Below are 15646 nucleotides of genomic sequence, written 5' to 3'. Positions count from 1 at the left end.
CAGAGGACCCTCTCACCTGCTCTGAAGGTCCTCCAGGGTGATCACACCCCCATAATGCGTAGCAGAGGAAACAGTGACAATTCGGGCACAGGATTCGGGTCTCCCAGACTTCTTCAGGGTGTCCAGAAGGAGGTTGGTCAACAGAAAGTGGCCCAAATAATTCAGGCCAAAGTGCAGCTCAAAGCCATCCTCTGTCTTCCTCTCAGGAACCAGCATGACACCCGCTGACACAGGAAATACAGAGTAAAGAGGGTGCAAGATGCAAAGCATTGCCTGATTTTTCATGGTCATTCACAACTCTTCTTGACTGTAATCATCAGCATCACCGGAAGGAATAGGTGTGAGGTGCAGCCAATTTGCCAAGCTATGAAGAAATGACTGGACCAACATGTGTGGCACTGGCAAAAAGAGATGCTCTCATTTCATCTCACCATCCTGTGAAAACATCCATTTTGTGCCAAATTTGATTCGGATCTGTCCATATAATGCACATTCACAACTGAGGAGCACAACATTTCCATGAGAGCGCCAAGGCAAGATAAGCTTGGTTTTCCCCTAAGGCATGTAGTAGATTAAAACATGCTGAGACACCTGAGTTTTCAGTCATTGAAAATATGTTTTTATATTTTATATATTAACGGCCACAAAACAACTAAACAATGTAAAATGGCTTTAATTTGTGGGTCGCTGAGAATTACTCACTTTATTACTCAATTTATTTATTTATTTACTCAATCACATATTCATATCATTGTGTTCTTGTTGTCATGAGACGTGCATTTCAGATACACAATCAATGCACTTGGCAACCACACAGGTGCTTCTGTCTGGAAAATAGCTCAAAAGCATGATATCTAACTTCACATTTCTGCATGCTATTTCTCTACCACAGGTTCTGTTAATAATTAGAGAGCTATAAAAATAGACATCCCTCTATGTTCCAAGTTAGATCTAGGGCAATATTAATGCAAATATTTCCTGAATGCAATGAGAGAATTAATGAATATGTCTTTCAGTAGCATTCAGATAAATTGCCAACCTTTCCAGCACTTATTCTGTAAATATCATGAGGCAGACAAAATCACATTTCAAGGAAAAATCACATTTCAAGGAAATGATCTGGAAATCTGGAATGTTTAAGTCATACTCGACTTCTAAAAAGCATCCAGACGTCTAAAGGAAGCAAACATTCAATTTGCTACTAAAAACAAGCTCACCGAGCACACCTCCAATACACTTTAGGATAAAGATTAATATTTGGAATTAAATGACCAAGCAATCTGGGGCATTTTAAAAGCAATTGTGATCCCACGGAATCCTCCTACGTCCAGCAAAAATAATGACTGAATAACCTGCTCCTGTCAGAAAATTATCCCCATGTTCTCATTATTTATGTGCTCTCATTCATAAACAAGCCTGCCCACTGATGTGAAGAGTAATCAGAAATTTTGTGCAATAATGTGAGGTAAAAGATTATAATTCATCTTCTGCTTTTAACAGGAATCCGCTCAAAACCTACGAGTGTCGTTTAATCAGAATTACTCTGCTCTATTTCCTGTTAATAGAGGATGTGGAATTCCAAAGTGTTTCTTTTAATCACATGCATAAGGGCGTGAAACAATCCAGCCACAAAGTGATTTGGTGTTAACTGATAATTACATTTTTAAATGCATATATGAGTGCAGATTTTTTATATGTGTTTACACTTGAAATATAATGTTATATGAATGACGAAAAGTACCATTGCTTTAATTGTTTAATTAAAAGTAAATAATATATTGCTATGCAGTTACATTGAACAGCTCCCCATCTCACTTACGAATGAGAATGAGAGGTTGGTGCTGCATAAGACAACATACAGAGCAAGAGTATTACCAGAACTTCTGTTGTTGTGATCGGATAATCATAATTAAATGAGTCTCTGTGAATTCTGTAGGTTGGGTTGCTGCTTTCTTTGCACACTATGTGCAAGAGTATCAAACGAAACAAGATAATTTATTATCAGTTTATTGTCTGTTTACCAAGCAGTTTATTGTTGTTTATTGAAATCAAGGAATCAAAGGATTGGCATACATCCATTAACTATATGTACAAATTCAGACTAATTAGAATGGTACATTTCTTGGACAAGTTCTGTATGTTTCTCTTTCACACACCACAACTCTTACCCTACATGCTTCAACAGAACTTTGAAAATTCACAAGATCAGTCCGACCTTTCCACGTAATTAGGCTTCCAATGGTGTGGAACAAATGACCTTGTCTTCCGCGTCCATCAGCAGGGTGCAATATTAGTTAGTGAAAGTGTTGATATAGACGTGCATTTTTTATACAACAATCATAGCAAAATGGAAATCAGCCACTGCAATGCTTCCTTGATGTAGAAAAGCCCAAGGACTGTATCATCTGCATATATTTATCACTTAAACAGACCAGTGTACTTCCTCTAGAAGCACAGAACAGAATGTGCTGCATACTCTCAATTTCTCTTCCCATAGGTTATTAAGCACAAATTCTTTCCCAAGGGACAAAATGAGTTTTGTACTGAAAAGTCAGACAGACATATATAATGGTAAATATAATGGTTATTATTATAATCAGCATGGTAAAAATTGTAATAATACAGGACTGTAGAACAACATACTGTAGCATTCAGATAATGATTTCCCTGTGCATACAATTTACGATGAGGAGCCTGAAGAGCTGGGCTGAAAACTGTGCCCTCTGGAAGTACCAGAGTATACTGCTATTAACACTTGGAACAAAATTCATGATTGCATATAACAGGGGCTATGCGCTACACTTCTTCAGACCTGTCTGTTACATTTCATGGAATGATACATTTGAATCTAGAACTGTAGATCTGTGACATATATGCAGCACTGTGTAATCTTTTGTTATGAACATTACAGTATGTTTTGAGGGTTGCTATGAATATTCCCCTTACCAGCTGAGATGTCAACAATGCAAACTGATTCACTGATTTATAATTAATGAGAGGAATAATAGCAACGTGCCCATCACCTACATCAGCCTCTTTAAGTTAATGCTGTTCAGCTTCTGTGAATGAAGTATTGTTTGGGTGATTGTTCAGAGTCACTCACCATTGTTGACAAGGACATGTAACGGTAGGCCTCTGTCTTTAAACCTCTGGACAAACTGACGGACAGAGCTCAGGGATGCCAGATCAAGGTACTGAAAGTCCACTGTGAAGACAAACCACAGCATAATCATATAACTAATGTAGCCACATCATGCAGCAGTCCCCTGTGCTCATTCTGTATTATACTTTATATCCATAATCACTCGGCAATGCTGTGATTATTGATATTGCTCCATCTTCTCACCTCCATCTGATGATAATAAAGACAGAACATGATAAGAACAGTAATAAGGCAAACTTCACATCACAAAGACCTGGGAAATTCTAGCATTTTAAACAGTTGTCTCCAAGCTTCAAACAACTGGTGTCTCTGTCATGTTTGAGTGCAGTATGAGAACTTATGAAGAGAGCTTCACCTGTTTATCAGTGGAAAAACTAGTGGGGTATTATTTGGGATTGATGTGATGGCTATGCTTTTATACAAGGATTATTTCCAAGCTTGTTTTTTTCATTATTTTTACTGTGTGTCAAGTGTCTGACTAGGGAGAAACAAACCTCTGGCATATCTAAATATGCTGCATGTTTTTAATTAACACAAAAAGTCTAAAACAGAAAAACAAAATAAACTGCTTAACCTTAATTGTGATTCCTTAAGTACCCCTGATGTAGCTATGATGCCAAAATGCCTAGTACTTAAGATGACTCAGTCCAATTAGGGCATCAGAAGAGAAATACATAAAAGTTAAAACTGAGTGAAAAAATTAATTTACAATAAAAGAATCATCACACATAGTCACTAATAAGATTCGTCTATGCCACTGGGTGCATGTAGATGAAAAAAATGACCTTGGAAGACGTAGGTTAAGGATAAACATGAATGAACGGAAAATAGATGGAAACCAAATTCTCAGACATCATGCCAACCTCAACCCTAATGTATTGTGTTTCAGTACGATCCAGTCAAAGTCTTGTTTCCATGTTTTTAGGTTTACATTAGAGATTATATCATGACCCCACTGACCCTAATGAATGGCAACTGCTGGTACAACGGAACTGGTGTGTAATATTCATGACAATGTTGTTTCCTTCACCCAAATCTGAAGCTAATATTATCTTTAAAGCAATAATTGTAGAACACATTGAAACCAGATGCTTTCTATTGTATGCGCTATTTAATGGACAATCAAGACTTTTTTATCTGATCAACTGACACGTCAGTGTGAAATATAACATCATAATAAATGTCATAGATAAAACCCACAACAAAAGAGTTTTGGGTTTTAAATACACACTAAACATATCTCCAATGTGTTTTTTTTCCTACTTGCTTGCTCACATTTGTCTTTCAAGATGAGACAGAAATCCTCCCACTCTTTGCTTATCAACTGTAATCTGCACTTCCTTCTTGATGAAGCCGTAATCAGATTGAGATTCTTCTCTGATAATGGTTCTAGGCCTGGTGGTGCCATTTAACCTTTCATTTGGCACAATTCATCCACTGAATTAAAGGTCCCCTAGACGCAGTCCACTTGCATAGTGACTCATAGAGCGGTAATACCAGCTGACACGCAGACACATAAATCAGAGCCAGACATGCTCCTTGCCTGTTGGAAGGTCTGCTTTAACATGTTCTATCAATCACCTGATACTGTTACAGTGCTATTCATGACCTCTTGAGTAAAATTAGAATGTCTGTATTTGGCAAAGTGAAAGGCAATCCTAACCCAAATAGGTAGTCTATTTGCAATTTTGAAATCGGATTTTAAAGCTTGAACTCATCCTCTCTTCGTTATGAATTCCGCACGTCCATAAAATCATCTATTACCAGCAGATCCTCTGAGCGCTGGCATCTTTGGTGCCACACATTATCAACACATTGGTAACGGGATTATTTCAAAAGCTATTTCTGAGTGGCTAATAACATCAAAGCACACACTGCCTCCTCATTAATCTCATTTAAAACTTGGCTCCCATACAAATTAATACAGCTGTCATGGCTTAACCACGAACACGAGGATACATTTTGAAACATAATGCCACTTCCTTGCTGAGTAGAAATGTCAACTTATCAATGATCTTTGATACCCTCTTTCTCAGTTCTGACACTGTAAGCAATATAAAGATAGCAGCTAGATATTCTGTCAAACTAGCACTCAGAGAAGGACAGGTACAGACATGTGCCACTGATCTTGTAAGTGCCACTGCAGCCACCTTATGGCTGAGATCACATGCAAATTGCATCTCACTATTCAAAATTTTTAATTCACAGCTATATGCATTTTAGTGCCCATTATTATCAACTTCATGATGAAAATAGTAGGACATTGCAAACAACACATAATCATTCAACGATGAGCTAATGTTGCAGTTGCAGTGGACAAATATATTACCAACAGCAGGCAGCAGTGCCCCTGTGCCTCAAACCATGGAGACCTAGGACATCCGAGACAGATGCCAAGCATCATTTCAGTAAACAGAGATCATTGGTAAGTTCCTTGAAAAGGCTTTCTGCCTCATCATTAATATTGTCACAAGACCAATTATTTTCCCCACGAGCAGGTTCATGGCCTCTGGCAACAATTCCCCCAGCTGTTTTATGGGTAAAGCCAGCCAGATTAAGGTGTCTCTTTCAAACTGTGTCATCATCAAGGCAAACATAGCATTCGGAGTGATCAAAACTGCTGCCATCACTGTGAGAGCAGTGAGAAACATATGCATGACAATGAGGGGACATGATTATCTGGAAATGCAACACAAAACACCAATGTAGGCAATGTGACAACCATAAAACACCATAGGCACCTGAATCCTGCAGACATTGTTTAATTTTCACTAATCCCCATTAGTGCATTTCAGAGGCATACCCAGGGCAAGATGCAAAAGCCATTTTAATTATCCTGTATCCTGTATAAAGTACTTACCCTCTTCACAGTATCTGGTCCTATACCTTCACTTACTCCTGAACACATGGAAGAATTTTGAATTTGTATGCCCTAACTGGATCTGCTGGTTTTAGACTTATATCTCATTATGTCACCCTGTGTAACATCAAGACAATGCCAACATCTTTTGACAGCTCCTTTCCAAAACAGAGCAATGGTGACACAGACGCACGGATGGCAACCCATCAAAGGACCGAGGGCTTTTTGTGTACTGGATTTTAATGAGGGAACAAAAGACTACATGTTATTACAGTGACCCTCAGGTGCAAAAGCAAGTTTGCAAGCTTTCCAAAACCGCTTCACCTAAAAACAATCTGCCCCGCAGCAGCATACTGTGTCACCTCACATAAAACCATGCTGTAGACGTCATCCATTTTTTTTCCTCTCAATCTTTCTTAGTCTTGCCCCAGAGGCCCAAAGAAACCCCTAACCCCTATGTAACATTTAGTCTTGGTTGTAATGAACATGTTATAAAATGCAGCAAAAAGTTATCCCTCTTATTTCTGTGTGCCATGTGAGGCCTCCGGTCCTGGCACAGAATTTCAGGTCATCACAGAAAACATTATGGAAATCAGGTTCTGAAAAGGAATACTAACCTTCAGGACCCTGCCCACTGCAGTCCCCAGTCAAACAACCAATAGAAATAAAACAGAGGAGTGGCCGTGACCCATGCCTTTAGAACCACATGCATACTTGTGGCTCCTTGTGACTGTTTGAGTATGAGGCGCTATGAATGATGTAACAGTCAAGCCTCAATTTACACAGTGAGTGGTTACATCTGTGAAAAACAGCATGCAAATGGAAATCCAAAATGTTACAAATAACCTGTGGGGGGAAAGCATTTTAGGTTTCAAGCTCACAAGATGTCCTCCCTAATTTCCAGTGGTTATTATCATTAACCTCAAGAACCCCAAAACAGCGAATTGTAGTGATATGAGCTTACATCATTCTCTGCTGAATAATTCAGTCATTTGCCCATGTAGAAACATCATGTTTGTTTTACCATGTACAGGCGGCTTGCTACTTTCAATGTATGGAATATATTACATTATTATTTTTTTAATGTAATGTATCAACATCATCAACAGACATTAACTTGGGGCTGGATTAGTTTTGAAAAGTCTTTACTTCAAAAAGAACACCAATTCATCTCCATTTAATACCTCTGTCATTTCAGGATGTAGAAACATTTTTTTTGCTAAGTATCAGAAATGCAGGTCTGACATGGTGTTCAGTATCAGTAAGCAATAGAATTGTATACAATAAAGACATAATATCTGCGAATTGTTAGTTGCAGTGTATTCAGATCCATGCCTCTTATCAGTTCAGCTGACCATGCAAACAATGATTATTGACAAAATTCAATGATTACTGAAAGCAGTTTTTCTTTTAGTGGTGATATAACTGAAATATTAATCGATTTATTATTACATGTATTTGAGTGCAATTACTTAAATGTACATAGTTATGTTTATGAAATTATTAATGTAAATTAATTTGTTGTTTATTTATTCATTGTTGCCATCTACAGTTGTTTTGTACATATATTACATCAGTATTTATGTAAATAGTTATTCATTGTTTGCAATGTGTTAATAAATAAATTTCATTATGCAAATTAGTTCTAAACAAAATGATATATGGCATAGGTGCAAACTGCAATTACAGATCCTGAATCTGCCTAAAACTGAGGAGTCCACAACCTCAAACAGCATTAAAAAGTTCATAGGGTTAACAATATTATTTAACCCTTCTGCTAACCTTTACTGAGGATTGAGAATTAATTTAAATTATATATTTAGTGTTGTTATATCGAGTTAATCCTCAACAAATTATATGATATTTTTAGCATTTCTCTGTCATGTTAATCCTCAACATCAGTAAAGGTTAGCAGGTTTAAATGACATTTTTACGGATAATGATAATTGTTTACGAAATTAGAGATTGCATCATCTGTGACATCAAGTTTACTGTGGTGGTACACATGATCCTATCCAAGATTAGATAGATTTCATCACACTACAATTACTGTATCACCTTTTCATCTTTGCAAATTTTCCACTGGAAGCTCAAGGCAGACACTTACTGAAGATGCTGTATGGTCGTTAAATGAAAGAAGACCATATGATGTTTACTAGACGTAGTCTGATCACATACAATGCAAATTGATTGTGCACAGTGGAAAGCAGCCAAACAAACCGAGACACAGCTTGGCGATCATGCTGCTGTGTGTCAAGTGAATCCATACTGTGTCCAAAAAACAGGTTTCATGGTTAATTGTTCTTGAAACTGAAATCAGTTGCTTTTTACATATCTGCAACACACATCTGACACACACATACACCGCTGAGCTTTTCTGGAGGAGGGGGTCACCTCATTTGAAGTGGCATGTGGTGCACAGGTACAACTGACAGCATACTGGGGAATTTGCATTATGCCAGTCTTGGTACTACATTTTTTCTCACAGGATAATGGCAGAGGTGGAAGACGACATCCATTACAGGCGGCGGTGCCTCAGACTCCTCTTAACTAAAGGCAGATAACGTGAAGCCTTGAGCTCTCGAAGGGAGTGTCTGGCATTTATGAGCTGATAAGCAACAGACGTGTGGCGCAATCAGTAGGGAAAGTAGCCTGGATTGCGCAGACGGTTCTCTCTGAAATTTGTGTGTTCCTAACAGGCCGTTTGCAGCAGGTGCTTTAACTCCCAACCTACGTGCTCCCCATCAGGGTGCTTCCCTCAGGAGCAGGGATCACCTTACACACAAATAGCGTAACACTGAAGATTCACGCGACCCCTCCCTTTGGTGGCAGGAACTCCCACTTCCCCCAGTTTGAAGGCTGCACAGGCAGCCAGGAGTAAATGAATGTAACAAACACACAGAACCGGTAGCACGGCTGCCTGTTCGATCGTTTCAAAACAGCAAAAAATCTAAACATGATCATGCTTCTCATTTGATGGACCAATCACCGAAATAACCCGGCCTAATATCAATGTTAACAATAGCAACTATAAATACAATTTAAAATATACAAGGCCACAAATAAAAAGGCACAATGATATTAATAAAGAAAATAATCTGTAAAATAAGAGATTACGAGTGCCTAAACATGAAATCTGGTGAAAAGGGCAAAAAAAAAATGAGAGGACTGAGGATGGACTATGAGGTTTCTATGATGGACTCCCTAAAATGACGTCTTTCAGTCAGATGTTCCCATCGTAAAAAACAGTTCTGACACTGTAAGCAATATAAAGGAGGAGGGAAGGGAGGAGGACAAAGAATGAGAATTGGAGAAGTATCTGAGTCCCTGGATTTGACACTCCTGTGCAGAACACCATTACCCTTTGAGAGGCAGCTGTTGACCCCCAGGCTGTTCTCTCTGCTCAGGTAGTAATACAAAGAGCACTCCCTGAATGCAAAAGAACAAGCGCTCTGTCTAACTCATCACGGAGTAAATGGGGGTTACACTCATGAACGAAGGTTAATGGCGGTAGACTTAGGTGGTGGTTAAAACAGAACCCGATTCCTGGAGTCTTAATAATTAATGAATATATAAATGCACTGTCAATGTGAACTACAAATGTGATGCTCTATTTGATTGTACATAATGCCCCCTCCCAAAAAAAACAAAAACAAAAACAAAAAACACTTAGGCCCCTATTCAGTCTAGCCACTGTTTTCTTCATTCTTAGTGCTGGGTAATGAATTTAGGTGATTTAATTCAACTGAAAAGATATGATATCCATAAAGTAATATACTCAAACAAGCAGTCAAATATTTGCTTAAGGGGCATTTACAAGGTACTTTCATACACCTAAATATAGTCAGCCTGTTGTATTTTTCGGAGCTTTGCCTGCACTCACAGCTTTGGGGCATGCAGTAATCAGTTTAAATGAGAATGGCAATAAATAAACCAGAACCAACTCAACTGCAGCATGAATTTCAGCAAGGGACAAGTACCCCATGACAACAATGTCTCCTCCGATGCATGCTGGAACAGAATACTGCATTGTTATGTCAGCCTCAGATGTCTTAATTAAATAACTTATTTCCCATACAGAGACCCCTGTATAGAGAAGACAGTAATCAGAAGCTACATTCATTCAACTTCTTTGACCCAAACCAAGGAACTGAATCTGGGAAGAATGCCAGCATGCTAAATTCATTTTTCCACAAAAAGGAACTTTTCATTACTGTTATAAATTGCCTGCTCATGTTGACAAAAAGCACTCCAGATCAGAAAGGCACAATGAGGACTTGCTTGTTTATACTGCCATATTTGAGCATCATGATAACCGATACAGACTAACTGGCCTCGAAAATGCTGCTCTTATCGTTACTCTCAGCACTGCTCTACCACAGACTGCTGACTACTGAATGGCACATTTGGATCTATGAAGAGAATGTGTCCTCTTCCTTAGTCCTGGTGTGACATAGCATCTTCAGGATATTGTCTGTATTGATCACTTAACCACAAAATTAAACTGATTACTGCCTTAATGACAGCAGATAAATGCATTCTCCTCGGCTTTGTGAGTGTTCAGGATTTAAAGAGAGAAGGACAATGCGTTGGGTAAACATTCCATATTTGTCACTTCCAAACAACAGCTAGTTTTTTTTCAGTGTTTTACACAATATTATAAAAAAATATTAAGAAATGAAAATGCCTTACCCTTATTTAAGGACAAACCACAGCAGCTGAATTGAACAGAGACCTTGCTACGGCATTACATTAAGTAACTACTATCCTGTACTGTCATTTGTGTGACTCAATGTATTAAAAAAAAAAGGTTCACAAACAAAGCAGAGCATGGAGGGGAGGGCTACTGTGGTCGGAAACTGTGGAGCAGCTTGCATCCCCTCACCTTTTGAAACTGTCTGTTGTGAATTTAAGTCAACAGAACATGGTCCCAGGCTAATGCATTAATGAAATCTAACTTGAACCCTTGCGCACTTTGTGTTGATTTACATATTCTGAAAAGTCTTTCATCCAGTAAATTAAGAGGCAGACAAAAGATACATTTGGATTCAGATGCCAGTGGTTGTGTTTGTCCTTGCATTACTGCCAGAAAGACTAAGAACTTCTGCAATTTGTGAATACTTTTTTTTCCTCATAGAGAGAAAGAATTCAAAGCACATGTAATTTTTCAGATAGTTCTCCAGCGAGACTTCAATAAACTGGCTTGGAAGATTTAACATTCAGGCTATCCTTAACTGACGCCAATGCTGATTGACACTGGATGGTCCAAGACAGAATATCTAGGTTATTGAGATTTACTAAAATACATTCAGAGATCAAAATTTATGTCTGTAGGTCCCATACTTTGACTTAACTCAAAGAAGGATTTGAAAAGTGAGTCATAATTCTACACTGAGCGAAGGATAAAAAAGAGGCCAAATTCTTAAGATCGTCAGTTCTCATATGAAGTGCAAATCTTACACTTGGGCCTAGCCTCAATCTTATGACAAAGCATACAGGCACATCAATGTAACACTATACATTTTGACAGACAACTCCATATTTAAAGTTGTCAATCCTCCCTTATCTTATTTTCCATTGTCAGAAATGGAACTTGCAGGAACTCAAGCTAATGGCCAGCCTGTCTTTTTGAAGTGCTGGGTGTTGTCTTAGGAGAGGCCATCTTGGAGTTTTACACCTTGCTCAGGAACCTCAGTAATCTGGAAACTTCACAAAGAAATTCAGAAAATTTGAAAGACATTTAAAGTGGTTTGTAAGTGTTAAACTCTTGAAGCAAATCATGGTTTTATTTATAAAGAGATACTTTATAGGGGACTATGTTAGTATCTGAAGTATGCTAGAACTCTTGACCGCAGTTCCAAATCTGACTGGGAATTTTTAAATATAATGTAAAGCAGATGTGAACCTTGATTAATAAATCTTAATGGTTCCAGTCTAGTTTCAAAATAAGAATGCATTTTTGTAATTTTGGCATTACATTCACCTTTCAGAAAATATACCATCCACCACAATCTGAAAAAGCAAGATGTTACACATTTAATCTTCTCGTGTTGACCTGTAATGTATAATAAAGCTAGGTACAGTATCTATGTACAATTGATTCTTGGATTGCAGTGCTGAACATAAAAGTGCTGTTTCTGTGAAGCATACAGTATCATGGATAATTGCATCACTCCCCCCTTATTAATGCATCTAACTTGTGTGGAAGGAAGTTAATGAATTAATAATCCTTTGCTAACTTGAGTGGAAGCAAGGAATTGTTGTGTAAGCACTTATAAGAATGGTTATAAAGTCAAGGAATCTTGGTAGTGCATGTTAACTGTATTCCGCCTTTGTCCCCTGACGGTGGAATGACCTTCCACACTTACATTTACATTTACATTTATTTATTTAGCAGACGCTTTTATCCAAAGCGACTTACAAAAGTGACACTTCATCTGTTCTGCCGAGTCCCTCTCTATCTTCAAGAAACATCTGAAGAAACAGCTCTTCCGCTCTCACCCAAGCATCTGAAGCACTACCCCCTAAAGGAATTTCTCTTGTCTCAAAACTGTTTCTTACTAAACTATATTAAAAAATGTAATCTAATGGTTTAACACACTCATTAGCTCTACCAGCTAGCTGGTAACTTATCTGACCAACCATTGAAAGCTGGTCATGCAGCACTTCTATTATTGTTGACTCCTTATGGTTTTTTGCTTGTGTTGTACTCTACTTCACATGGAAGTCACTTTGGATAAAAGTATCTGCCAAATGAATCGGTGTAATTATAAATGTAAATGTATTTCAAAGTATATAAAGCAACTCAATGACTTTAGCAGCACTACAACTGCACCTTTTACATAGTGCTCATATCATCACATCAGTGTTTTTTCCTGCCTGACAGGCAAATTACACTTGTGAAATCTGGCATCATAGCCTTAGTTTAGCAGATTTAGCATACTTCAGTGATCAATCATTCTACCTAAAAATCATCTAATGACCACAGCATGTTGCTTAACTCTCAGACAAAATCATATCAATTCCAGTTCAACACTATTGACCATGCACACAATTAAAAAAACAGAGAAAACCTTCATCTCCACTGGGGGAGAAAAAAATCAAAGCATAAATGCGGAGATGATGTCTTGCAATAAATTTCCTAATTTTGGAATATAGACAGCATACAAACGTATGAGAAAACTTTCTTTTTTTCCCTTCTTTCTCTGTGGCTTCAAAGAGGACACCAATGCTTTATTTCAGTGCCAGACAGTGTGGTAATGAGGATTTGGTAACCATGGTGCCAGCTGGAGGAGTCAGCAGTGAGCTTCCTGCAGACTGAGGCAAGAGCAAAGACATCTTATTTACCAACCCTGAAATACAGACGCCCGCACACATTATCTCTTCTCTTCAATTAGCCTCTGAGTCCTGCTTCCGCTAAAGCTGTCATGTGTCCACTCGCCAGGGTGTCCATCCCTCTATCGGAGGACAAACTGACGTTCTTAAAAAACACAGAGGGGGTGGAACAGACCAGACAGTAAATCATGAGACAGGCACCGTGATATGATAAATCTTATCTTGTAGCAGGAGAAGGGCGTGATTCCCCTTTGGCGGTCACACATGAGGGGATGCCAGGGTGGTAGAAACTTGCCAAGATGTCTGCTTTTTGTCCTCTAGCCGCCCTTTGACAGGTCAGAATCTGCTATGATCAGCTACAACTCTAGTGGTATGCTATACTCAATAGTAACAGCTCTTATTAAGCAATAGTAATGCTTTTTGTGACTGAAACCGTCAAAACCCAGTGGCTACCTTTATATTCTGAATGTCATGAAGAATAGGGATGTCAGAATCACTGCTCATTGAATGCTAGGGCCTTGAAAACCTCCCAAGTATGGCCTTGCTTGTCACCTTGTTGTTCTCCATGCCCCAGCCCACCCCCACCCCCCTGCCCCCCATGGTCCACACACTATCCAAGCAGGGAAATACACAATCCCCTCATGTGGATTTAAACTGATTTATGGCCTGTCAAGCAGAAAACACTGTGTTTGAATGCTTGGGTTTATCACAGGAAGAAGGCTGCCAGGATGTCACTGCTATGGTTCATTCATCTAAGCAGCTCTTACCCTGTACGTTGCTTTAAAGAATGTTGTTATCTCCTTGTCTCTATTATATACAAATCCATTTACACTGAGTAGCCACTTCATTAGTTATACCTTCCCTTTCCATGAAATAGACTGCTTAATCATTGACAGCATCACATATTCAGACTATGCAATTTGCAGGTAGGCATGCACCTATGGATTGTCTGTGTGCGCACAATGGGCTAGGCAATATCTAAATGTCTTTCAACGCAACATAAATATATATAAAGTAGCCACACACACGCACCATATATAACAATAAATGCCTCCATTGAGAGGTTATATTGTTAATGTTGCTCTGTACATACAACTACATCCAACATGTGGGTAGAAATCAAATTAAGATATTTTAATGTTAAAAACCTTTCAGGCCTTTAGTGTAGTTGATAATTCCATATTCTATAAGAATCCCGAGGAGGCCATCATCATAGGAAGAGGTCTTCATACTACATTCCTTTTCTAACTGACTAGCAGTGCAAAGCATTCCCCATCCTACGCCTCACAGTAAAATTTCTCAACTTTATGTATTCACTAAACCGTTGAACTCATGTTTACCTTTAATTGGCTCAGACATCTGTAGTGCAATTCCACAAAGAAATGGAAAAGAAAAAGAGAGTAAAAGGAACCTAAGGCTGATTGCAAAATCAGGCACAGCTACAAACAAGCTGTACTGTACACATAAGATTTAAAACAAACCTTTTCTGGAGGTGTACATTACAAACAGAACAAAAACCGTCTGACTCTACCTCAGATAACTGGTCTGTGCATGGTGAGAGAACCTGTGCTTTCCTATTTGTCTGTGTTCTGTGGGCACCTTGTGTTTACTGTACTCACAATCAGAGGCCCTATTCATAAAAATTCTTGCTTTATAACTCTTAAGAATGGGCATAGGCCTTGGATTCGTTCTTTTTTAAAAGGTCAGTGTATTATTCACACCTACTGTAGGTGTATTTGTGAGAGGCAATGTCAGAAACTTGGATTGAAGAACTGGGGAAAAAAAATCAGCTGAAAGACAGACTCTGCCTTATGCTGTTGCTGGGAAGGCCATGTTAAGTTTGCAGATACGGATGTTCCCTTCCAAACACAGACATAGGTGTTTCTTTATACCAGTAATCTACTGTAACAATTCTGTGCTCTCTCCTGTGTTATGTGGTATTTCATTTATTCAGTGAATGTCACAACGAAGGACAGTTTCGGCTGACAGTCAAATGAAAAAATGCATGCAAACACAAAGGAATGTACATTGTTAGCAGAGAACAAAGCAAATTATGGCACCTGAGGGTTCTGTAAACATGAATACATACTGATAACATGAATACATATTTCCTCTCTCTGCTAAATCTATAGCTATGAGATCATCTATTTAGCTACAGAGAGTATAATAGTGAGCCCACATTGGGGTAGCTATAAGTTTGCAAAGCCTTATATTGTCACCATTTTTAAACTGTGAGTGAGTGATGGCATTATTTCTATGTGACTGTGATGTGACTGACAGTGTAAAAT

The 15646-nt window shown here is 38.5% G+C and overlaps 1 protein-coding gene across 2 annotated transcripts in view; it reads right to left on the bottom strand.

Moving 5' to 3' along the window:
- Positions 1-15646, bottom strand: part of dhrsx (dehydrogenase/reductase (SDR family) X-linked) — a 64474-nt gene that overhangs the window by 13051 nt on the left and 35777 nt on the right. For both annotated transcript variants that reach the window (XM_036540465.1, XM_036540464.1), the window contains exons 4-5: positions 3104-3205; positions 17-224 (exon numbers count right to left, since the gene is read on the bottom strand). In XM_036540465.1, the coding sequence (XP_036396358.1) occupies positions 17-224; positions 3104-3205 (310 nt within the window). The remainder of the gene's footprint in view (positions 1-16; positions 225-3103; positions 3206-15646) is intronic.

This window comes from Megalops cyprinoides, chromosome 11 (genome assembly GCF_013368585.1).
Source record: "Megalops cyprinoides isolate fMegCyp1 chromosome 11, fMegCyp1.pri, whole genome shotgun sequence".
Lineage (NCBI taxonomy): Eukaryota > Metazoa > Chordata > Actinopteri > Elopiformes > Megalopidae > Megalops > Megalops cyprinoides.
The sequence above is the reverse complement of the archived record's forward strand: the minus strand, read 5'-3'. Positions and strand labels throughout refer to the sequence as shown.